Here is a 24,735-nt window from a genome sequence, read left to right on the forward strand (position 1 = left end):
CATTACTTTTGTTAAGGATTTAGGCTTACATCTTGTTTATGAGGAAGTACACTTAACTTTGCTTTCCATACTCAGGACCCACAGACATCTTGGTTGGCCGCTAGTGAGAAGAGGAGGCTGGACTAGCTGAGCCTTTGGCCTGATCCAGCAGGATTCTTCTTATGTTCTGAACAGAGCTGTCAACTTTTCCCTTTTCTTGCGAGGAATCCTATTCGGAATAAGGGAATTTCCCTTTAAAAAAGGGAAACATTGACAGCTATGGTTCTGAATGGAAGTGAGTTCTGAAATGTTACCATCACCTATTATGAGGTGCCTCTTCAGTTTCATCATTATAAATAATTATTTGGCTTGCAGTTGCCTTTTGCTTCTATTTCCATGCAATTAAAAGCAAAGTTTTGAGAGGAATTCCTTCAGGTTACCTGGTACTCATCAGGCTCCCCATGGGAAAGATTTGTTTGCCCTACCTTAAAGCATATCTTTAGTTTCAGAACACCATGAGTGCACCAGAATTCAAGTGCAGCAGACTCACTTAACCCCCAAGGCACTCTCTTACATCATACCCTCCAATATTTCTCCGGTGAAAATAGGCCATCCCATTCCATAATGATAATTTTACTATTTATAGCCCACACATTTTACTGGGTTGACCAAGCTTCTCTGGGGAACTTCCAACATATATAAAAACATAATAAAACATTGAACATTTTTTTTAAAAAACCAACTTCCCTATACAGGATTGCCTTCAAATGGCTTGAGGGTCAGATAACGCCATACCCTCCAACATTTCTCCTATGAAAATAGGGATATCCTAAGGGAAAGTGGGACATTCCAGGATCAAATCAGAAACCAGGATGGCTTCTCTGAATCAGGGACGTCCCTGGAAAATAGGGACACTTGGAGGATCTGTGGCATTGTCTCCCAAGACAGACAGATGAAAACAGTTAAATGTATGGTGGTTCTGTGATCACATTCTAGGTAATTATTTCCAGTTATTGAAGTGCTTGATGCTGACACAGTCCTCATAACCTAAATATAACCCCACACCCTTTAATGAAAGTAACATATGAACCGATAATGTCAGTTTTTAGACCTAACAATTGTCTGGCATTCATCTGTGGATAGAAACGGTTGACATACCACTGAGAGATAGTTTCCCCTCTGGGCAAGCAATTTAATATTTGTTCCTTCAAAGCGAGTCAGTTCCTTTTGAGTTGGCATTTGTTCCTGGAAAAATGGATAAATAAGGAAATAAACGTCTTTAAAAAAAAATAATCAACCCTTCCGTTAAAAATATGCATTGGTCAAGACTTTTGAGCAGTGGCATTACCAGCCAGGATGGTATCCTTAACTCTATGCTCAAAGAATCTAGTAGTAAAACAAAGATTTTTATTACTGTTCTCACAAATCACTCATTGTTTCCTGCAGTTCTGGTGCACAAATAATAGAATCATAGAGTTGGAAGGGATCCCAGGAGTCATCTAGTCTGGCCCCCTGCAATGCAGGAATCTCAGCTAAAGCTTCCATGACAGATGGCCACCCAAGCTCTGCTTAAAAACCTGCAAGGAAGGAGAGTCCACCACCTCTTGTGGGAGTCTGTTCCACTGCTGAACAGCTCTTACTGTCAGAAAGTTTTTCCTGATGTTTAGCTGGAATCTCCTTTCTTGTAACTTGAATCCATTGCCTTGAGTCCTACCCTCCAGAGCAGGAAAAAACAAGCACCCTCCCTCCTCTATGTGACAGCCCTTAAGATATTTGAAGATGGCTATCATATCTCCTCTCAGTCTCCTCTTTTCCAGGCTAAACTTACCCAGCTCCTTCAAGCGCTCCTCATAAGGCTTAGTTTCTAGACCCTTGATCATCTTGGTTGCCCTCCTCTGCACACGTTCCAAATTGTCAACATCCTGCTTAAACTGTGGACACAGTGAGCAAATGGGTAAATGTGGACAGGATTGCAGCATAAATAGGACCGGCTGTAATTTTAAGGGGCTCTAGTACAAATGTCCTCTGTTGGACTCTGATGAGCATACCTGACTGTGGTGGCAATGCTCACATACTGAACTGGGCAACCTTTTAATTTCTCACTATGCCCCACAATGAGACTAGGTCAGCAGCTTTTTGGGAAATTAAAAGGGTGGTGAGATCCAGCTGTGTGGTACTTCTTGTGAGACCCCGTATTCTAAAGAACATCTAGGCTGTAAGTCCTGGAAGACCTGCTCTCTGCCTTACAGGCCTTTTCCCACCTGGCCTGGGAGGGAGGGGCCTTGATTGATTCCAGCTGCAAAAGCTGAGGGTGCTGAAGAAGCCAGAGGCCATCTTGGCTGTCTCTTAGTGCAGACCCACGTCATGGAGCCTGAGCTTCCACAGCCACCGCTCACCATTAGCAGCAGATAGGTTCAATGCTTAATATTTTATTCTCTCACTGATTATGCCGTTTTAAATGTGTATTTATATATGACTTCCTTTAGTGATGTTTTCTTCTGAAATGTTTAAGATAATCTTTTTTGTTAACTTTGCTGCATTTGATGTGCATTCAGTAGTTGAAATCTTTAAGATAATAGGAAACTAAAATATGTAGCTTTGAATGTATAATTTGCATTTGACTTTCTTCAGTAATGCTTTATTCTGGATTGTTTTATTTGATGTTTTGATATAGGTTGTAAACTGTTTTGAGTCCCCTCCCCCTAAAAAATATAAAGCTGTATAGAAAGGAAATTAATAATAGTAATAATAATAATAATAATAATAATAATAATAATAATAATAAAAAATAATAATAGAGTGTGGAGGTTAGGGCAGGTATCAGCAGTGCCCCCGGCAGGGCATAGTGGCCCTAGCAGATGCCCAATGATATGAGGTGGCTGACTCCAATGATGAACTGAAAGGAAAGGAGCCTTTCAGGTCGACAAATGCCCTTGCTGATCTCTGGAATAGTACACTAGTCGGTCAGATGCAGCTGACAAAGGATTCCTCATTGCTTGTTTTGGAATGGGGACAGAGTTGTGTGTCAAAAAGCCAGCCTGCTCTTGATTTTTCACAACACTGACAACAATTCCCTCATGGGTGACTCATTGGTTTCATCAACATCAGGCGGAAAAGCATGGATTCCTCCGGGCTAGCTTAGGGGGTGATAGGGGCCATTGCATTTTGGTCCTAGCTATCATTCTGAAGTGTTCCTGCTGGAACTGAAAGGAGCATTTCTGCAAATATTCAAAATTTGCTAGCATTTCAGATTTTGGCTTTCCAGTTTGCATCTGAAATGTAAATGTTGACTTTGAAATGCAAGTGCTTTATTATGTGTTTATCACATTTATGACCTGCCCTTTCCCCAAGGAGCTCAGGGACTTCATGCCCTGTTTGTCCTTACTCAGGAAGCATCTTACTGGCCACCTTATAATACCAGTCTGCTAGATGAAGATACTTTGGTCTGGTCTAGCAAGGCTCTTCTTACTGCCTTAGGGCAGTATCCAATTATATCCTTACAACAACCCAATGAGGTGAGTTAGGCTGACAGGTGCAGTGATTGGCTCAATGGTCACCCAGTGAGCTTCAGGGCTGACTGGAGATTTAAATGCAAGTTTTCCCCCTTGCCCGAAACCATTACTCTAACTACTTCACAATACTGTAATCATTTAATGGGGTTTCAATGACTAAATTCCATCAACTGAAATACTGCTAAATGCAAATAAGCCACACCTGTCAAATATAGGGAGATAATAAATAACACTGTATCCCAAATGCCCTAAATTACAATTTTAGGTCTACGGGTGCTTCTCTGGCTGAATGCAACAATGGGGTGTGGCACATCATTTGGGAGTCAGAACCAATCAAAACAATACCAAACAAAAGTACAACCAAGAGAGACTCAATACACTGATCCAGGCTTCCATACACATATTCCTAGCAGGATGAGGATCCTTATGCACAAATTCAGTGACTCTTTCCAGTCCAGTGTTATTGAACCTGTCTGTAGTATGGGAGGGGGGAAACAGAAGGCTGGGTTTAGCCGTCGTCCCAAACCTCCTAATCAGCATAGTGGCACAATTACTGGATGTTTCAGGGTGGTGGCCGGGCTCTCTATACACAAAGTCGAAGCTTTTGTGCATATGCATAGACAGATCAGGTCCCATGTCTATTGTTGTAAACAAACCCTTAAGGTTACTGTAAAGGAAAGATGCTTCCTCCCACTTACTTCCCATTTTGCTAATGCTGATAAATCTGAAAATCCACCAAGGAAGGTAAAGGGGGTCCTTGGCCTCTGCTTCCATCCCCATGTCAGCCTTTTCTTTAACCGGAAGCTGTGCAGAGCTCCACCTAACTAGTTCATTAGTGAACCCAGACCAAACAATATATAATAAGAACATAAGGCAACTCCTGCAGGATGGGACCCAAAGGCCTCTCCGACATACCGCACCTCCTGTTCCTTTAATGACCATGTGCCCTGCCATTCCTATAGCGTTTGTGTCAAGAAATAACTATGTCCTGGTGGTTCTCTCCATTTCACCAGATTTCCATTATGCCACTATTCCTATGTTCCCCTTTAACACCAAACACCCCAGCTCCCTCATCTCATATTGGAGGCTCCTATCATTACCATATAAAAGCGGTTACTTCTGCAGATGTTTGCAATGAGCATTTCCCTCTGCAGATCCTTGGCCGGCTATTAAGCCCTACTATGCACTCATTGGGACGCGGGTGGCACTGTGGGTTAAACCACAGAGCCTAGGACTTGCCAATCAGAAGGTCGGCAGTTTGAATCCCCTTGAAGGGGTGAGCTCCCATTGTTTGGTCCCTGCTCCTGCCAACCTAGCAGTTCCAAAGCACATCAAAGTGTAAGTAGATAAATAGGTACCGCTCTGGCGGGAAGGTAAACAGCGTTTCTGTGCACTGCTCTGGTTCACCAGAAGCGGCTTAGTCATGCTGGCCACATGACCCGGAAGCTGTCTGCGGACAAATGCCGGCTCCCTCGGCCTATAGAGTGAGATGAGCACACAACCCCAGAGTCGGTCACGACTGGACATAATGGTCAGGGGTACCTTTACCTTTATGCACTCATTGCCTAGTTCTGCCCTGTTCCCCATCTGAATGTTCCCCATCACCTCCTGCTCACACCAACTTTTCCCCAGGGGTCGGTTTAAAAGCTCCCTCTGCAACATTTTTATATTTGTTCTGCGATGAGGGGTCAGAGAAGTTTACTAGTTTGCAAGCAGGAATGAGAGAGAACTTTGGTTCGGTTCACATATTAATGCAAACCTACCTGATTTACACTTCCCTAAACAACATTCAAATGGAAACACAGCAATCCTTCAGATTTTGTGATGCACTTCTCCAACTTAAAAAAAATGCATATTATAGGAAAGTGTGCATAAAAATGAATACATTGGTGTAAACAGCATACAGAAATGCATCATCTTAGGAGGAAATGTGTGCAATGTTTATTAGGAGTGAGGTGCACTAAAATGGATTTTTTAAAAAAAATAATTGTAAATTGATGTGGAAATTTGGTGAACTGAAGTTAATGCTAGAAATTGAGAAAGCAAGTGAAACCGAAAGTGATATATTCGTCCATCCCTATTCACAAGAGATCCTTTCTGATTGTTGTCCATGACAACATAGGCAAAGCTCACCTATATGAAGGGTTAACCCTTTAAATGGGGCATCATAATGCCGCTGCACCTCCCCTCCCCATCTATGACTGGTGAGTTTTCGTGACACACATGCCTTTGCTCATTTGCTTCTTTTTTTTTAACTAAAAAAACTAGGAATTTCCTAACTTGTGGTCATTTCAGAAAAAGGAGAAGTTCCCACTCCAAAGAGAGAAACAGACACAGAGAACGCACAACTGAAAAAAGCTTAGCAGTATTTTCTGCCTCATCTATCTCTCTTTCTCCTAAAGAAGATCCACTGGACCAAAGCCCTGGCACGATTCTAATACCACAGCACACCTGTCCTGTGCAGGATGGGCACGTTTGTTCCAGGGCCAGTGGGCCCAGCCATCCTGATGCTCTTGGTAGCAGCTGATATCTGGCATGGTAGGTTTGTTTTCTGTCTATTGCATGGAAACCAGGGTAGCTTTGGGCGGCTCACGAATGGTCTAGAAAACCAATCATATCACATAGTATACGGGAGCTTCTTATATCAGTACGCATTAGAAACATCTCTGAATTATTGCAATTACAGTAATCTTATCTGTTGAAACTGCATGATTCTGTCAAAGTTCGTTCTTTTTCCACCATTACTTGGGATTTGGTCGCCAGTTCATATTTGTGTCATATTTCAGAAGTTGTTTTTAAGATTGGCTTCACTTTTCCATAGTTAGGTCGTATCAGCCTTTTGTCCACAAACTAAATACTCAGGTGTGAAGTTTATTCCCCCCCCCCCCACCCTGTACGATAGTTCTAAAAAGTGGCTCTAGAATTTCTCACAGTTTAGATCGTAGGCATACTGTGGAGATTACATAAATTGACTCGGTGTACGTTCTCGGAGAGGATGAAGTCCATCAATGTTGCATTATTTCTGATTTTATTTAATATATTCATGTACTGTTTCATACATAAGAAAGTCTCTAAGCAGTTTAAGATGGTCTCTAAGATCAGAGACTAGGTTTACGCTCAAGAAAGAGAATTGAATTTGATACTTCCCATCTGCTAGTGACCAGAGGTTTTCTTTATCAGACGTCTAATCATATTTGTTCTTATTTGTTGTTTTTTAAATAGCTAACCACTGGACTAGGGCCAGAGTCCATTCATTATATCTTCATATGTTTTTAAATTAATAAATTAGAGAGGATTTTGGAAGGTGCCCAGTGGTTAAGGCATGGGATGTCTACTCAGTCCCATGTTTTCCCAAACCCTACCATTCAAAGTGCTGCAGCTCTTTGCAGCTCAGGACCTCAGTACTTCAAGGACAGCCTCAGGGAGAGATTCAGGTAGGTAGCCGTGTTGGTCTGACGTAGACGAAATAAATTTAAAAATTGTCCAGTAGCACCTTAGAGACCAACTAAGTTTGTTCTGGGTAGCTGAAGAAGTATGCATGCACAAGAAAGCCTATACCAAGAACAAACTTAGTTGGTCTCTAAGGTGCTACTGAACAATTTTTTAATTTTTTAATTTATTTAGCATCAGGGAGAGTGAACCAACCTGGATTCATCATCTGAGGTCCTTCACCATGTGTCTTCTCTGAGGGAGGTGTATAGGGTGACAACATGAGAACAGGCCTTCTGGGATTCTCTCCCCAGGGAAGCATGCCTGGCACAATCATGGTCAGTTTTTAAGCATTTATCCAGTCCTGAGGTTCCTAAATTGGGGTGGGGGTGGAGGTAGCTAGTTGCTGTATGTCTGTGGCCTCCTTCTTGTGCTCATCCTTTTAAGAGGGGCGTGGGTAGGATTTGCGCTCTCTCTCTCTCTCTCTATATATATATATATGGATAAGCACCTGAAGTCCTGTGTTATTGCTGCTTTTATATTTGGCTTTAATTTTGTTTTGTTTCATTGGTTTAATGTTTTTATCATGTAAGTCACTTGCAGACACTTCGCTGTAAAAAGCAACTAATACATTTAATAATAGTGAATAACCACAACAGATTTTTTTTCTGCTTAACTGACTTATTTCCCTTCAACTTTCTATGAATATCACTCTTCCATCTTGTTCCTATTCCCATCCCTTACACATGCACACTTAAAAAATAATAACAACAACCCCATAATTTCTAAATTTTTGCTTCCACCAAAGAAAGAAAGCTTCCGGTCACGGAATTCTGCATATTTATTGTTCGTGAATACATAGTGCACATCAATAATGCACACAATTGTAGATGCCCTCAAAAGGCAGGCGCAATCAAAGGTTTGCTGCAAAAGAGAGTAGCATTCATATGCCACCTTTAGGGTGCAACCTATCCAAGTTGGCTCCTAATACTGTAGCAGCAGCAACAAAAAAAGCTAAGAACAATGTGGGCAGCAATATAACCAAATCATTACCGTATAAGCTGGAAAACCTTTTGGTTAAGGTAGAAAATGCAACTGCAAACAGCAGGGTGCAAGAGTTATGTGCCTGGTTGAAATGGCTTCACTGGAAGAGAGGGTGGGGGTGGAAATGGGCCGGCAGGACAGTAACTGAAGGTCACTTATGCAATGTGGTAATGTGGTAAAGTGATAGCCAGAAGTTACTGAAAGTATAAAGGAAGTAGGTGAGGAACAGGGTCAGTGACGTTTTCTGAAAGTTCATGAGAAAATTCATTCTCATCAGCTTAAGAAATGGCAGCAAATATATTTATCCGTATTTTGAATAAACTGCAGAAGCTGACTATACATTCTCATTGGTGTCCTACTACTACTACTTATAATAATAACTCTAAATCCATGATTGAATGGCACCAGTATAGCTGAATATCACAAGTTGTGTGCATATACACTAATAGTTAATACAGTTGGTCTACAAAGTATACCTTAAGCTGGTAAGAAGAGTTAACTACATAAATACCCCAAAGTCAGCTTCTGCTCCTATCCCAATTCTGAGTAGGCAAGGGATGTAATATCCTCTGTATGCTTTTGATGTGTCCCGCTTTTAAGCCGGAGAGATCAGTGGGACTATGAAGACATTCACTTCCTCCCCAACCCCACCCTTTCTGCCCCTGCTGGCCAGTTTTGAGGTTAGCAAGGTGGCTCCCTTTCAGGACCCTTCACACCTGGTGTTTCCCAGCCCCGCTTTAATATCCTTTGGCATCAGAGACAGGAAAGGGTAGCAAAAGGTATCTGTGTGCTCTCCTTTTCTCAGGGAGCATGGGCAAAGATGTTTCCATCTTCTCTAATGCTGTTCCCTCCTTGGGAACATATGCGCACTCAGCCCAAGACGACTGGTGTGTGTAAACTCTCCCTGCCTCACCCACGCCTCTGAATTCTGAGCACCAGTGCTTTTTTCAGGGGTACTCAAGCATACACAGTATTGGCACCTTTTGTTGTTGTTAAAAAGTGTGGCACTTAGTGTAACAACTTCATGGTGAGTACCAGCACCTATTTTTCTAGGGAAAAAGCACTGCTGAGAGCTAATATATAGTCAGCTCGTAGCTGGACCAAGGATGTTTTATTTCCATCTGGAACCAAAGGCCAATTCATATATAAACTATTTGACAGATGGAGGGATATCTGAAGAGTCTGGACCAGATGACAATAAATCATAGTGCTCCTCCACTTAACAATGACTGAGTCACTTGTATCTCACATAGTCACTCTCTATCCCATACCAACTAAAGATAATCATACATTTAAAAATTACGCTGTTTCTGGCTATGGTCATGAGAACAGGTGTTCCACAGTTAAGGAGCAGAGGCAATTCCCACCTTCTACTCCTGCCCCCAGCAAAGCATTCACACATCCAATAGGCAGTACCTGCAAGCCACCCAACATTTTGATGTTCCTGCAATCTCTGATGTAGCATCACTCCACAGTGGAAATGTAAAACTGGCAGGTGTGCTGGTGCCAGGTGTGCAAGAGCCTCCAACTCAATCCCCAATGCCGGTGGGTCACTTCCAGGGTGCTGAGCATTGGGCAGGTGTCTGCACATGATGGCAGGCACTGCTACCATCCCTGGTTGAGGGCAAGGCACCAAGAATCCCTCTCTGTGCAGTCCTGATTTGCTGCATAGATAGTAAGCTTAATGACTGCATTCTCAATCATAGAATAGAATCATAGAGTTGGAAGAGACCACAAGGGCCATCGAGTCCAACCCCCTGCCAAGCAGGAAACACCATCAGAGCACTCCTGACATATGGTTGTCAAGCCTCTGCTTAAAGACCTCCAAAGAAGAAGACTCCACCACACTCCTTGGCAGCAAATTCCACTGTCGAACAGCTCTTACTGTCAGGAAGTTCTTCCTAATGTTTAGGTGGAATCTTCTTTCTTGTAGTTTGGATCAGTCATCAAGGTTTTAATGTAACATGAAGTGGAGGAAATTATTAGGATTTATTTCTGAATACATGTGCTTAGAATTGCACCGTGCACACAAAATTGAGAGAAGTTTGGGGCATGGGATGGAAGGGCAGGGAGAAGTGAGATAGCATTGTCCTGGGAACATTCCTGCCATCACAGAGCCTTCAAAACCAGTACAGGTCAATGCACCTGATTTCTCAAGAGTCAACAGCTAGAAAGGTTTCAGTACTGTTAAAAGGAAATGCAAAATGGAGCCATTCTTCTGCATGAGAAATGTTCGGTGCCTAGTAGATTTTGTTATTCATTAGGCTTTTGCCCCTCCTTTCTGCCAACATTGACCTAAGACCAGTGCTTTCTTTCTGGGGGGACACAGGGGTACACATACCCCTAAACATTTTGTGAATCATTGTACTTTTGTCCATTTACTGCATTTATTTTTCCTGATTTGAACTATAAAATGGTGATTTTCTTGAGTCAAAATGAGAGTACCCCTACCCTAAACATTTTTTTAAGAAAAAAAGCACTGCCTAAGGCAGTTGCACAAAAAATGAAAACAGGTGTGTGTGTGTGTGTAATACAAAAAAGAAATACAGATAAAAGCACTATGACATTCCCAGAGTAAACAGAGTTGCCTATTAGAAAAAAAAGAAGAATTAAAAAACCTCTTCACCTAAACTCCTGGTGATTTTTTAAAATAAAAAAACATATTTATTTAAAAGTTATAATACAGCTTTGTCTGCTGCCATAATACAGTGGTACCTCGGGTTAAGTACTTAATTTGTTCCAGAGGTCCGTTCTTAACCTGAAACTGTTCTTAACCTGAAGCACCACTTTAGCTAATAGGGCCTCCCTCTGCCGCAGCGCCGCCGGAGCACGATTTCTGTTCTCATCCTGAAACAAAGTTCTTAACCCGAGGTACTATTTCTGAGTTAGTGGAGTCAGTAACCCGAAGCGTATGTAACCTGAAGCGTATGTAACCCGAGGTACCACTCTTCAATCCCACATCACTTTCATGTTGGCTCGCCGAAAACCTTCCATAGAAACCAGCTACCAATCTGGTTTACTAGACATTTTGACTTCTAAAAAGTCTTTGTTTCTTAAAACTATACACTCTGGGGGCTGAGCATATTTCCCTGGGGAAGGAGTTCAAGAGTCTTTTTGGTGGGAGGCATTAAGGAATCTTCCCCATCCCTGGTCACTCTAATCGGGGTGACATTTTGTCAAGTGCTTCCATTTCAGAGAAACATTCATTTTCTGGCAGTCCTGGCACCAAAGCAAGTTGCTGGAAAAAGACTTTCCTTCCCACACATGTTGCATGCACAAGCGCTGTATGAAATGTGGTTGCAAAAGTGTCACAGCTGGTGCTCGTGAACAGCAGCACAAGTCTTCCCTACCAATGCCTCTGCAATTTTATGCACTTTTTCAAAGTCTGGTTTTGTTTTTATTATTTTTTTATTTTGCTCTCAAGGCTTAGGCTCGCTGTGCCACTGCTGTGGAAAAGCACTAATCGAGCCCTTAAGCAACCAATCGCTAGCAATTCCACTCTCTCTGTATAGAATTATCCCACTGCTTCATGAAAGTCCACCTCCTATCAAAAAGATGGATTCTGAAGTGAACTTTGATCAGGAAAGTGGTGCAGTTAGATTATTTTAGATTCTGGACTTATAGTCTTGCCTGTTTAGTTGGTGATTGCGTATTACTTCATTTACTTCAGAATTAGATAAGCCAGCCATGTTTTTATTCTCGTTTTTTTGCGCCAAAGTCCTGACTTGATAACACCAGCAGACCAGAATTTCTGCTCTTTATACAGAATTTGTAAGTTCTTAAGCTGCACAGACACCAGACATTTAAAGCACACCGCCACCCAAAGAATCGTGGGAGCTGTAGTTTACCCCTCACAAAGCTACTATTCCCAGCAGCCCTAGCAAGTTACCGTTCCTAGGTTTCTTAGGAGGGAGGATGTGCTTTCATTGTGCCTGACATTTATGGTGTGCAAGCAGCCTTAGTCCAAGTTTAATTTGCACAATTTAAGCAGTTTTCAGACTTTGTTCTGGAGAACTCTGGGCTTCCTTAGAAATGTATTAGGGTTTCAATGGCAGCAAACTTCCTGAAAAGAAATGTTACATATTTTCCTCTGAAGTGTGCAACCATTGGGGCAGTTTTTACAACAAAAAGTGGTTGTTTTTTACTTGTGTGTCGAGACCCCGCAGCCACCCCCTTGTTGGAAATAACTCACGCAAGGACACAGATATTAGGTTTATGTTATTAGGCAAATTTTGGCCACAACTTTCTTGAATTACAGAATGTGAGCGGTATTGGCTTAGGCATTGATTGGACCTGACAATATCTGACTCCTGCCCTTTGTGCAGGAAGCCCAGTAAGGGTAAGCCACCGGTAGGGGGAGCCCTGTCGATGCGAACCAACTCAAGCTCCCTCTGGTGTTCCCATCGGGGTCATGTCAAGGCCCTAGCCCCCAGCTGGGCTTCGGACAAGATCAACACCCCCGGATTCCTTTAACGGAATACCCTTAAGCATGGAGGGCCAGGTGACGGCCTCCCCTCCCCCACACAAGGTCAAACAATGCCTAACTACAACCCTAACAAAGTTGTGGCGATTGCTACGAGGTAGGCGAAAACCAAGTGACCAGTGCCAATTTGCCAAGTGGAAAAATTCCTACCAGGCCCCTCGGACAACCAAGGCGACTAACCGAAGTCCATAGCAAGGCCATTGCTTAACCTGCAAAATAGGAAGAGAGCGTGGGTGGGTGATTGAGGAAGCAAGCCAAAGAGGAAGTCCTCTGGCTCGCTCCTCAGTTTAAATGGCCCCAGCCACGCCCCCCGGCCAGCGGATTGGCTGGCTGGGCTCTGACGTGGCCAGGATCCCCCAGGCAACGGGGGACAAAGTCCCCCGCCCCTGGTGGGGAGTGGGTGGCCACGCGGTCCACCGCAACTCCTCCCCACTGGGAAGTGAAGCGGATTTGCTTAGGATCCAGGACAAAGTGCCGCCTTTCGGAAATTCCCCCTGGACATCAATTCCGCCACTGACATCCTGATAATGTCTGGAAAAATCCGGACATGTGGCAGTCCTAGAAAGTTGGGGTGTTCTTTCTAGGGCACATTCTCAGCTCAGACAAGGCTGCAAAGAAGCCGCAGACAAGGCTTTTAAGGAAAATTGATGTGAAGGAGTATAACAACAATAAAGATAATGAGAGATAGAATGATTGAAAAGCCCTATTCTAGACATGTGTGCCAAGTTGTACAATTAAAACATTACATACTTAGAATAACTAGAAGAGAAAGATGCTGTTAAAATACTGGATTATTTTTTATTTGACAAATTGTGGTGGTGGTTTCAACTTGTTCATTGTGATATTCACACAAGAATGCAACTGAGTCAAAATTGACTCATGTAATTAGTTGTGTGTTTTGAGCTTCTTCTTCATCACCATCATCATCATTAAGAGTAGATCTATGCTTTTTTTTGATACCATACTATTATACTTCAATTTCTATTTTTATTCAATTATTATTTCTTTGCTACTTCTAACAGTCATAAAATAGGATGGTGATTTCACATCTGTTTTACTATTAAATTGAGCTTTGTGTAAAGTACCAGGTTTAAGATCTCTTGTTGTCCCATTAAGGACATCCTTTTTTAAAAAAAAAAAAAAGTCTTGAAATTACTTTGACTTTTTTAGTTATTCATTCATTTAGTAAATTGAATAAGAAACCCACTTTTTAGGAGAAGATTCCTCACAAAGCAATGTAGAAAATACAAGATTGAAGCTGCAGTCCCAACCCCCTCTGCACAGGGCATAGGTGTGTGTGTTCAATTGGACAAAGGTGCCCTAGCCTCTGCCAACCACTGCCCACATATTGATAGCAGTGCCACTCCACTGGAACAGAGCTCCTTGCTTCACCCATCAAACAGGCAGGCAGAAGTACTATTGGTGGAATTTCCCCCTTACACACACACACACACACACACACACACACCAACAGAAGCTCATAGAAACCCCCTAGATGGGTGCATTAGGCCCTATTTGGGCTCAATCACTATACCAGCTTCAGGCTGGAGCTTGGATGGCAGTGTAAGCAACAACTGAAACAATGCAAAAATACAATACTAGAATTTTAAAAGATTCTAAAATATATTTTAAAATCTTTAAAATAGTCCATGCAAGACAACAAATATTGCGGCATAAAAAGCTGACCATGCTACAAACAGATCAAATAGAAACACCCCTTTTGCATTCTTAGGGATTATAGTGATTAGGGTATAATCTGGATTTTAATTTCTACATTAATATATTTTGTATGATTTTTATTAGGAATCCACCAAATGTTTTCCCCTTTTAATTTGAGGGCAAAAATATATCTACCCCTCACCAAATCTGCTTACTGTTCTTTATTTCCCTTTTGTCATACAGTGGTACCTCGGGTTACATACGCTTCAGGTTACATATGCTTCAGTTTACACACTCCACAAAGCCAGAAATAGTGCTTCAGGTTAAGAACTTTGCTTCAGGATGAGAAGAAATCGTGCTCCAGCGGCGCGGCAGCAGCAGGAGGCCCCATTAGCTAAAGTGGTGCTTCAGGTTAAGAAAAGTTTCAGGTTAAGTACGGACCTCCGGAACAAATTAAGTACTTAACCCGAGGTACCACTGTATTGCCGTTTTGTTCCGAGCTTCTTTCTCCTCCTGAGATCCAGAGATCCAACAAACCAGAGATCCCACTGTGAACACAATGACCATAGAACCTTAGAATCATAGAGTTGGAAGGCACCCCAAGGGTCATCTAGTCCAACCCCCTGCAATGGAGGAATCTCAGCTAAAGCATCCATGGCACATGGCCACCCAACCTCTGTTTACAAACCTCCATGGACGTAGAGTTCCCAAGTTCATGAGGGTGTCACAGAGCCGCATAGCCAGTCAAATTTTGCTATGTGGTGGCATTTCTTGGGGCTTAACACATTTCAAGTAAAGAAACTCTTCTTTCAGCAACTAAACTAGTTTCCCTAGAGCCGGAATGGGGAGCTGGTGGCCCTCCAGATCAGCCCCAGCCAACATGACCAATGATCAGAGATGATGGGAGATGTAGTCCAGCAACATCTAAAGGAATAAACTATTATAAACTAATTGGAAAGGAAAGGTAATAACATACTTTAATGGTAGCACTGTAATGTTTAATCAATTAATTAAACAGATTTATTTTAAAATCTTTTTGTAAACCAAAAATGTGTCCCAATTACTGTAACTGAGCAGCAGCTTTTCTGAAAACGTTTTTATTTTGGAATTTTTCATTTTATATAACAAGTAAGAAAAAGTATAATTAACAGGACCTAAGTATTATTGAGCAGTCACTGCCTCGTTATTAATTAAGCTTCTCACTTTAGTTTTTTGTTAAGCTTTATAATTACTAAATTTATTTAATCATTTGACAATTGTTAACATTCATCAACAAAACGGCTCCAGAAAAAATACTTCAGATCATAATATTCTGCAAGAATATAAGACTTGTCATAAAGTTGCAGTGTTTCTTCTAAAAAAATTTAAAACCTATTTTAATTTGCTTTTGCGAAAGGTCATTTTTATGACAGAATTGTAAAATAGAGCAACCAGTTTTCTCATAATTTATTTCAATATTCACTTGCAGTTCTCACTCTTAGATGTTATTTTTGCTATTACAGCCAAATCCCAAACTGTATTAAGCTATTATTTCCGATAAGGGACTAATGTAACTTTCCAATTTTGAGCCATTAACATTATTGCAGCTGTTATGTTCTTTCTTTATGATAGGTGGCATATTGTTCAGGAATAACAATAATGGATCTAAGGGAACTTTATGTCTCAGTATATTTGTTATTATTCTAATAACCATCTTCTAGTCTTTTTGTGCATAATCACGTCTACCAAATAAGGTAATATGTTCCATTCTGCTTATCGCACCTACCACATATTTTTGAATAAGATTTATTGCTCTAATAATTGCAGTTATGTTGGTTTATCTATATGAGAGTGTATGCAATGTTAACCAAGAGTTTAATCAATTACTTGACTAACCCTATACTGTACATGTCTAATCAGAAGCAAGTCCCATTTAGATCAGTGGGACTTACTGTGATTCAGCTGCAACTTAAAGCTCCTAGGACTGTGCCCTGCAACCCTGGCACTAACGACCATACTTTATTTGGCAGAAGCTAAACGCAGAACTATGATGCCATGTTGAGATCATTTGAATCAGAGCTAACACACTTCCATGACCCAAGTGTTTTCTTATTTTACTTTTTTTAACCTAACGTTGAAAGAAAGCCAGAATTCATTTTCAGTGGATTGCCACGAATGTGACAAGAACATTTGACATAGTAATCTTGGGCTTGTTTTCAATCTGGAGTAGAACGCAAAAAGCAGAAGTGGAAGAACAAGAATACCAAGGGGTTAAACGGCAGCAATGAGGAGTGGGAAGAAGAGAGAGGAGCCACAGAGCCCAGAGCAGAGAAAACCATCTTCAATGTGTTTCCTCTGTTATTGAAGGGCACTTCAGAGTCCGTCTCCCCGCAACTATTATTCACAATGCCTTCCTCAGCACATTTGAGGTGCTGATTCACTTCTCACTTCCTCATCCTTGTATTATAAATATGAACAGCAGTCAAAAGAACTTGCTGACGCTGCAAAAAAGGCAATTGGCTTCAGCCACAGTAAAAGCCTGAAGATGCTCCGTTCTTTCTTTCACCTCCCATCTCGTTCAGCCTGAGGAAGAAGCCAATTTGGATCCTTAATAAGAAAGCTGGCATCTGGGGCTCGGATGGCCAGGTGGAAAAGAAGACAGGCCTCCTGCACCTTTCACTCTCCCTTCGGCACAACTATTAAAAGTACAGGAGCTCTGCCCACCCCAATGTACAGTGGAACCTTGAGTTGCGGATGTAATCTGTCTAAGAGGCACGTCCGCAACTCGGAAGCATTTGCATCCAGAAGCGCTGAGGCTGCGCATGTGCGCGGCGTGATTTAGCGCTTCTGCGCAAGCGGCGAAACCTGGAAGTAACCATTCCGGTACTTCCCGGTTGCCGCGGGACGCAACTTGAAAAGACGTAACCTGAAGTGGACGCAACATGAGGTATGACTAGATCCAAATGTCAGGTCCATTGTAAAAAAAAAAAAAAAAAAAATTAGCACACAGAAGCCCCTGTAGACAAAACCCCTGCCTTTCAGTCATTTGGAATTAAAACCTGTGATTCACAAGGCAACTGCGGCAACACAATAAGCCAACACCGTTGATTAATCTATAATAAATAAATAATATTTTTTTTATTTATTCCACGCCCTTCCCGGTTCAGAAAACCGGGCTAAGGTCGGCTAACAAATTTTAAACACTTAATTGATGCAACCAAAAACAGCATAAAAATACAGTATAAAACGTGAATAACAATAAATTCAAACTCTAGGAGTGCTTCATATCTTTCTGTTTCTATCTTGCCACAATCCATGCAATGAAACTTGCCACAATCCATGCAATGACTACACAGCTCATGCCAGATGATGAGTGCATATGCCTGGCCTATTCAGGAAGAGCTGCTAGGAGAATACAGAGGATTGTGTTTGCATACCATATGGCTGTTTTTCAGAGTAGCAGAGCCTTATCTGGGCTGCAGTCTGGCAAGGCAAAGAAGTCACAGGGCTCACCGCCGGCTTCATTTATTTTACTCATTTCAGAACAAATGGGTGCAAGTTGTTTGGTTGTAAGTTGCTTAGGATACCCTTGGGCAAGATAAAGCGACTAACAAATTTAATAAATAATAAAAAGATTTGCCAATGGTACATAGGCTGCTCACTCTCTCTCTTCTTTCTAGGCTCAGCCTCTCCTACCATCAGCCCTAATCTTCCCACTGTGATTGTGGACAAGGGAGACCCGGTAAGCTTGCACTGCTCCGGGAATTCTAGTGTGGAGTGGGTCGGCATAAAGAATGAGTCTAACATCATGGTGTACACCAATGGCACCCTCTACATACCCAAGGCCAGTTACAAGGAAAAGAAAAACTACCAGTGTGCTTATGTTAACCGTACCAGTGAGGAAACAGCATCTGTATCTCTCTGTGTGAAAGGTAATCAGACTTTTCTACTCTACTTCATTCAGTTTCAATCTCTGTTCCCACTCTATGCTTCCAAAATATCAAACAAGGGCTATGCACTTAGGAAAACCCTTTGGGGGCACTGACTCCATGCAGCCAGCAATGGTTTCAAAAGGAAGAGTGGGGCAGTTTCTCCTAGAAACCTCCCTCTGTCTCCAACCCTCTGCAGCCAGCTTGCCATACAGGCATAGTCTCTCCTCATGATTTGAAACTGTATCTATACAGCAGGTTCCCCTCTATAGATGCATGGATGTCTGCTGGTTACCATAACGAATGGATGGTAGAGGAGCATAGAAGGCCTAAACTTGTGAGTGGGAGCCAACTCTCTCCATCTGTATGTTGGTTAAAATTGTGGATTGACTGCATGTGTTGGGGAGGGACGGTATGTCTGGTGGGGGACACGACATGCTCCTTCTGGGTAGTTGATCCATCTTTGGCCCCCCTGTACTTAGCTCTCCCCTGTGGCTCCTAGAAGCTGTCGGCATGTGACAGGGGCCACACCTCAGGAATGGCTTCACCTGGCTGGCTAAACCAGGTGAGGGTAGCTGATGGGTCTCAGTGAGTTAGGGACTTCCCCTGCACATGACAACAGACCAATAAGTGAGTCCAACGGTCAAGAAGGCAGTTTCTGCATTGCTGTAGTGGGAAGTGAGGGCCAGATGGGGCTCGTCAACCTGCAAAGAATGAAAACTCTGATCCTAAACCTCCCCTACCTTGTGACTGCACTCACTTTGGAGTGAGAAAAGCTTTGGGAGCAAACCCACAAGGGAAATTCTGTACCTGCTGCTTTGTGGGACATCATTAGGAGAAGAAACGGAGTAAACCCTACACAAATGCAGAGTGGAGTCCTTAAGGTGGTTGGATGGCATTTTGTATGCCTCCTTCTGGCAGCTCCTGCTGCCAAGCTGGTGCCAAATGTATCGCTTTCCTTTCCTTTGGACCACATCCATAAGGCCCAGAGGAAGGATCTTATTGTCTGGGCAGCCCAGGACCTCCAGACACACTGCCCAGGCTTGCGCCCCAGAGAAGGGAGGTTGTACAATGAATGTGTGTGAAATGGTGCCATTCTTACTTCCAATTTTCAACCCATTGGCTCAGCTATACATGAACATTGCTATGTGGGTATATAGCGGAGGATACCTAAACTCAGTTAGAGTAATTTCCCCAGATAATTTGGCGTGAGGGAGCCTAGGCAGTTGCCATTGCTTCCAGTTGCTTCTAATGTATTCCAAGTTGCCACACGCACATCTGCTAAATGCTGGCCTCAGCTTCACAATTGATTTCTCACCCTTCTCTCCACCCCCCTCCACAGATCACAGCTCAGCCTGGTGTGTCCTTAAATACTTCATTAGGGTGACAGAAGGTGAGGATGTGGTGCTGCCGTGCTTGATCGCTAACCCAGAATTGGCAAGCAATGTTACCCTGTGGACGGACTCGCGCAACATCTCCTCTGGATTCTCTTTCAATGCTCAAGAGGGAATACGTATGCACAGAGTAAACATGAGTGATAAAAACTTCTATAAGTGCCGTGCCCTGGTGCAAGGACGGTGGGTGGATTCAGCAAAAATAGGCCTTATTGTTGAAGGTAGGTTTGCAGTTGCTCTTTCTACAGTGGCGCCACAATAACAGCAGTGGGGGGGATCAGGGTGGGGTGTGGTATTTCTAAGTTGCTGGTGTAGTTATTCTGATAGCACAGTGCTAAAGGTAAAGGTAAAGGGACCCCTGACCATTAGGTCCAGTCGTGACTGACTCTGGGGTTGCAGCGCTCATCTCACTTTATTGGCCAAGGGAGCCGGCGTACAGCTTCCAGGTCATGTGGCCAGCATGACTAAGCCGCTTCTGGCGAAACCAGAGCGGCGCACGGAAACGCTGTTTACCTTCCCGCCAGAGCGGTACCTAATTATCTACTTGCACTTTGATGTGCTTTTGAACTGCTAGGTTGGCAAGAGCAGGGACCGAGCAACGGGATCTCACCCAGTTGCGCGGATTCAAACCACTGACCTTCTGATCGGCAAGTCCTAGGCTCTGTGATTTAACCCACAGCACCACCCGCGTCCCAGCACAGTGCTAGAAGAGTGCTAAAGGTCACCTCTTGTTTCCTCTCACAACAGCTTTGAGTACTGGGTGAGGCTAAACTAGGGAGACTTCAAGGGCACAATGCAACTTTCATGTCTGAGGAAGGATTTTAACATCAATCCCTTCTTGCATCCAGACTCCACATCCTTTTCTTGCTGCATTGCACTGGCCCCATGCTAAAGATGGGAGAAAAAATTGGCTCAGTTCACATTTTAATATGAAATTAGCTAATTTGCATTGTCTGGAACAATGTATGAACCAAAACTTAGCTATCCATCAAAATTGGCACTTTTGCAAACACTGACTAGTGTGTCTGAGCATGCAGCTTTGTGCAACACACAATAAATGCAACAAATTATAAATAGCAATGGTGGCAAACCAATTCCTAGCCAGCAGTGGCAGAACTTCATAGAACAGCATAGCTGCTGCCACATCCGCACCCACTCTGCTTATGCCAGCTGAAGTCGAAGGACACTGCATTTTTGCTTTGCCAGCTCTTAGGCAACAGGACTGACTTTGAATTCATGGTTTAAAAAAGTGGGTCACACAGTCAAAAAATGATGGCACAAGCTGAAGAAATCTTGACAGATCTGAAAATGCTGCTTGTTACTTCACTTAGTCTGTAGCTAATCGGCATACTTCTTTTCTTTTCTTTTCTGCTTGATTTAGCAAGCACCTTATCTGTCACAATTAAAACGAAAGATCATGTGAGACTACGAGGAGAACCTTTCAATATCACCTGCAGAATAAGTTCCCGCTCCTATTCCTATGAGGCAAAGTGGACCTATCCTTCCACTGCAAATGTAAGTCATTTTTAAAAGATATTTAGTCAGAACTGTCTGATATGGCTGAAACAGCAAAGACCTGGGATAACAGAGAGATTTGGTGGCACGGGCTAATTGATGCACGACTTTAAACTGGATGTCATATGTAGCCCTGCTGATCTGGTCTTTGCTGAGCATGAACCTTAGAGTTTTATGGAACTGAACTCACAGTTGAGTCTGTGGAGTGGTGAAGGCTTTCTTGAAGGATGGAGTAGGGTTAGCCATGCTAAATGAGGTGGTGGTACACCTTCTGCTCAAAAAGCTCTCCCTAGACACAAAAGTGTATGGTCATTATTGCCTAGTTATGAATATTCCCTTTTGTGGTGATTAGGTTCAGGTCCACCTGGAAGAAGCTAGTTATCTAAACCAGAGCTTTCCAAGTTGCATGTCCTGACACATTAGTGTGTCAGCTGCAGTTTGTTGCACGAACGCTCCCCACACTCCTCCCGCCGGTTTGCTAATAAGACTGAATTACTGTGCAGCCCGCCGGTTTGCTAATAAGACTGAATTACTGTGTCACAAAATGATGCATGTCTATAAAGTGTGTCACCAACATGAAAAGTTTGGCAAGCTCTGATCTAGATCATTTTCAGGCTGGATTCAGACTTAGTCTTTGCACCAAAGTTGCTTTGGCTGCCCTGATTGATCAAGTGCATTGGGAGAAGGGTGTGGGTGTGGGTGTGCACACGTGCGCGCATGTGTGCAATCCTGCTCCACCGCCTTGCTCTCTCAGGAGATGTTGATACCATCAAAACATGCTATCCTCCTGCTAGACCAGCTCTCGGGGTTGGAAGTTGGGGCACAGCATTGCTGTGGTTGTGTTCCTACCTACAAAGCCGAGACAGAAGGAATAGGAAATTTCTGCTCAGCCCCTTGGCAGTTGTGCTGTGGGGTCCTGCAGGGATCCATTCCCCCACCCCCCGTAATATTTAACAACTGTATGAAACTTTTGGTGTCAGCCATTTGGGGAAGTTGAATTTGCTTGTGCACTTATTTAGGTGAATACTGCCCATAGTTTCATATGCCATTGCCATTCTCTAGGAGCAGTCATAAGCACAAATAAATACCCTACTGTGTATATTTACTTTATGATTTAGGTCTAATCCTTTGGGTGATGATGGAGCAACACTGGGTCTAGGATGGGCACTAATGAAATGGGATGAATTAAAGTGAGGATGGTGACAACTAAAACAATGACTTGTCTGCAAAATGTGCCATCATTTCTAACTTTCCTGGCTTACAGGTCAACTTGTTTCCAAAGGAAGATTATAATGTGACCTCTAGAAAATACTTCACAGACCATACCCTGTCCATTCCAGCAGTACGGTTAGAAGACACTGGGGAATATACTTGCTTGGGAACCAATTCCGCAGGAACTAGTAATTCTTCAGCCACCCTCCAGGTGATAGGTGAGCAAGCCTTGATGTACACAGCCTGGGAAAATGAGCCTTAGGGTTCTGCTTTTCCCCACTGAGGTTTCACTGGGAATCAAACGGGGATCCCAATTTAGTAATGGAGCTATCATCCTTCACTTAACACAATGAAAGCAGCAATGCATTAAAAGTATTTCATAGAATGTTTCTCAGGGCCTTGAGAAAGTCTTACATCTATTTGATGTCCTAGTCTCTTGATGAAGGAGATGAAGCACAAGGGCAGAAATTATTACGTTTTTCAGGATGCACAATGTTATAAGGAGAAGAAATAAGTTTGCTAATGAATTCAGAGAGACACACAATGGTAGAATCACAACCTCCCCCGCCCCTTTTATTTACAATTTCTATTTTCCTTTTAAAATCCTGGTTAATTAATCAATATAACTACTTGTAGCATTTTTCCAGACTAAATGTAGCACATTCTCTGCATCCCCTAAAAACTCATTGTGATCATTCTAAGTTACCCAAGTTTTTGTAAGCAGATTTTTAAAAATTAGACTGCAAAACAGCCAATTTTTCCAAGTCTCCTATTTCCATTTATTGTTAATCACAGCTTCCCCTTCTATGGTACTTCAGCTGCAACCTAATTCTCTGTATTTTTACTCCATGGATTCTATATTTTCTGCTCCTACCAATTTGTTCCCAGCAGCACTCAAGACATCCGTGATGGATCACACTTATTCACTCATTTGCCACCAACTTTTAAAGTTACTGATATGCCCCACAATAAATCAAATGCTGCAAAGCTTGTTCATATCTAATGGGCCCAGTTCTCAACATCATTCACAACCCAGCAGCCCAGTTTTAATATGAAAACAAACTTCAGTCAAGGGAGGTGTGTGTTGACCCTTCCCTTTATCTGAGCAAAGGTTTCTGATTCCTGCATTGCAGGTGGTTGGACTAGATGACCCTCTGTTTCCCTTCCAACTCTGCAATTCTATGACTTTATGATCATTGCACACTTGGTCTGGTGATAATGCACACATTTAAATGAGTGTCTAGGCTGGGCTTTGTTTCAGGAAGTGTTTAAGAAAGGAGCATTTGGGTTAACATGAGAACAATGGATTCAATACAATGGATTCAATACATAACCCAACATATGTCCCCAAGTTCACTGCTCCCCATCAGATTTCCAGGTGAAACACCACCACAATTTCCTACAGAGAATAACTCTGTCCTTTTGATGTCCTTTTGATGTCAATATTGCAGGCTTAATTCACCCATCTCGAGCTCTCATCCAGGCAGAAGACAAAAGGATGGATCATCTTCTTGCCTTTCTGGTCCATTATTTATGCCTTCCTGGACCATCTTCACTTCCACTGAGACCCATACCTGAATATCACAGGTTATATGTGGCCTGGGGAGAAGCATGGCTTAGGGAGAGTCCCAGACAAGGAAGCCTGTAAGACCACATTTAGCCCATGGGCCTATGCTTCTCCATCCCTGCATTAAGCAATTTGCTTATGGCATTGGAAGGCTTCTGCCTTGCTATGTGGAGGTCCAATTACTGTGATTATTCAAGTTGCCAAATTCCAAGTGGGTATCACAAGGGAAAAACCACACTGATCCTAGTTGTGTCCCAACCTTTTCTCCTAGGAGAAAGGTTTAAAAAACAAATCAAAAAAAGAATTCCTCTGTGCAACATCTTCATTCATTCATTTCCTTTTCAGAGAGTGGCTATGTGCATTTGTCCACCATACAGAACAGAAGCCAAGAGACAAATTTGCACAGCAGCTTGAACCTGCACGTGCTCATTGAGGCTTATCCTAGACCTCACACACAGAGATGGACATACATGAACCCATCAAGGAGCTCCCAGAATTTCACACTCAATATGGAAATGACTTCTGGCAACAACAGGTAAGAAAGAATGTGCCTCCTCTTTCTTAAATGATTTTCCAAACTATAAATTAATTGCACGAGGGATGCACAGAACTCTTCCATTGACCAAGCTTGCTGGGGCTGATGAGAGTTGTAGCTCTATCATCTCAAGGACCAAAAGTTTCCCACACTTGATCTAAGGTATGATATGAGCAATGCCCTCTTTCTTGCTTCTACATAGACTATTTATGAAATCTAACAACACCTGTCCATGCAAAATTATCTCTGGTCTCTATTTGAGAGTCTTCCATTCTGATTGCTTCTGAAAGGACCCTACCGTGTGCATTTGCTCTTTTTTTTGTGAAAGGTACAACAATACGCTCAAACTGAACAGGATGGAGGAAAAGAATGGTGGAATATACACATTTTTTGCAGATAATGGTGAAGCCAACGCATCCATCACCTTCAACATCTCAGTGAAAAGTAAGTGTTCCATCCACCACGGTTCTTCCAATGTTATGTCTATGTTGAGAAGGA

At 42.6% G+C, this 24,735-nt stretch overlaps 1 protein-coding gene across 1 annotated transcript in view; it reads left to right on the forward strand.

Annotated features, from left to right (window-relative positions):
• The first annotated feature begins 5,786 nt into the window (after positions 1 to 5,786).
• Positions 5,787 to 24,735, forward strand: part of CSF1R (colony stimulating factor 1 receptor) — a 37,555-nt gene continuing 18,606 nt past the window's right edge. The window contains exons 1-7 of the mRNA XM_083424439.1: positions 5,787 to 6,029; positions 17,766 to 18,017; positions 19,357 to 19,629; positions 20,790 to 20,923; positions 22,188 to 22,353; positions 24,048 to 24,237; positions 24,566 to 24,681. Of these exons, the coding sequence (XP_083280565.1) occupies positions 5,957 to 6,029; positions 17,766 to 18,017; positions 19,357 to 19,629; positions 20,790 to 20,923; positions 22,188 to 22,353; positions 24,048 to 24,237; positions 24,566 to 24,681 (1,204 nt within the window). The 5' untranslated portion in view covers positions 5,787 to 5,956. The remainder of the gene's footprint in view (positions 6,030 to 17,765; positions 18,018 to 19,356; positions 19,630 to 20,789; positions 20,924 to 22,187; positions 22,354 to 24,047; positions 24,238 to 24,565; positions 24,682 to 24,735) is intronic.

This window comes from Podarcis tiliguerta, assembly GCF_965153285.1.
Source record: "Podarcis tiliguerta genome assembly, chromosome: 2".
Lineage (NCBI taxonomy): Eukaryota > Metazoa > Chordata > Lepidosauria > Squamata > Lacertidae > Podarcis > Podarcis tiliguerta.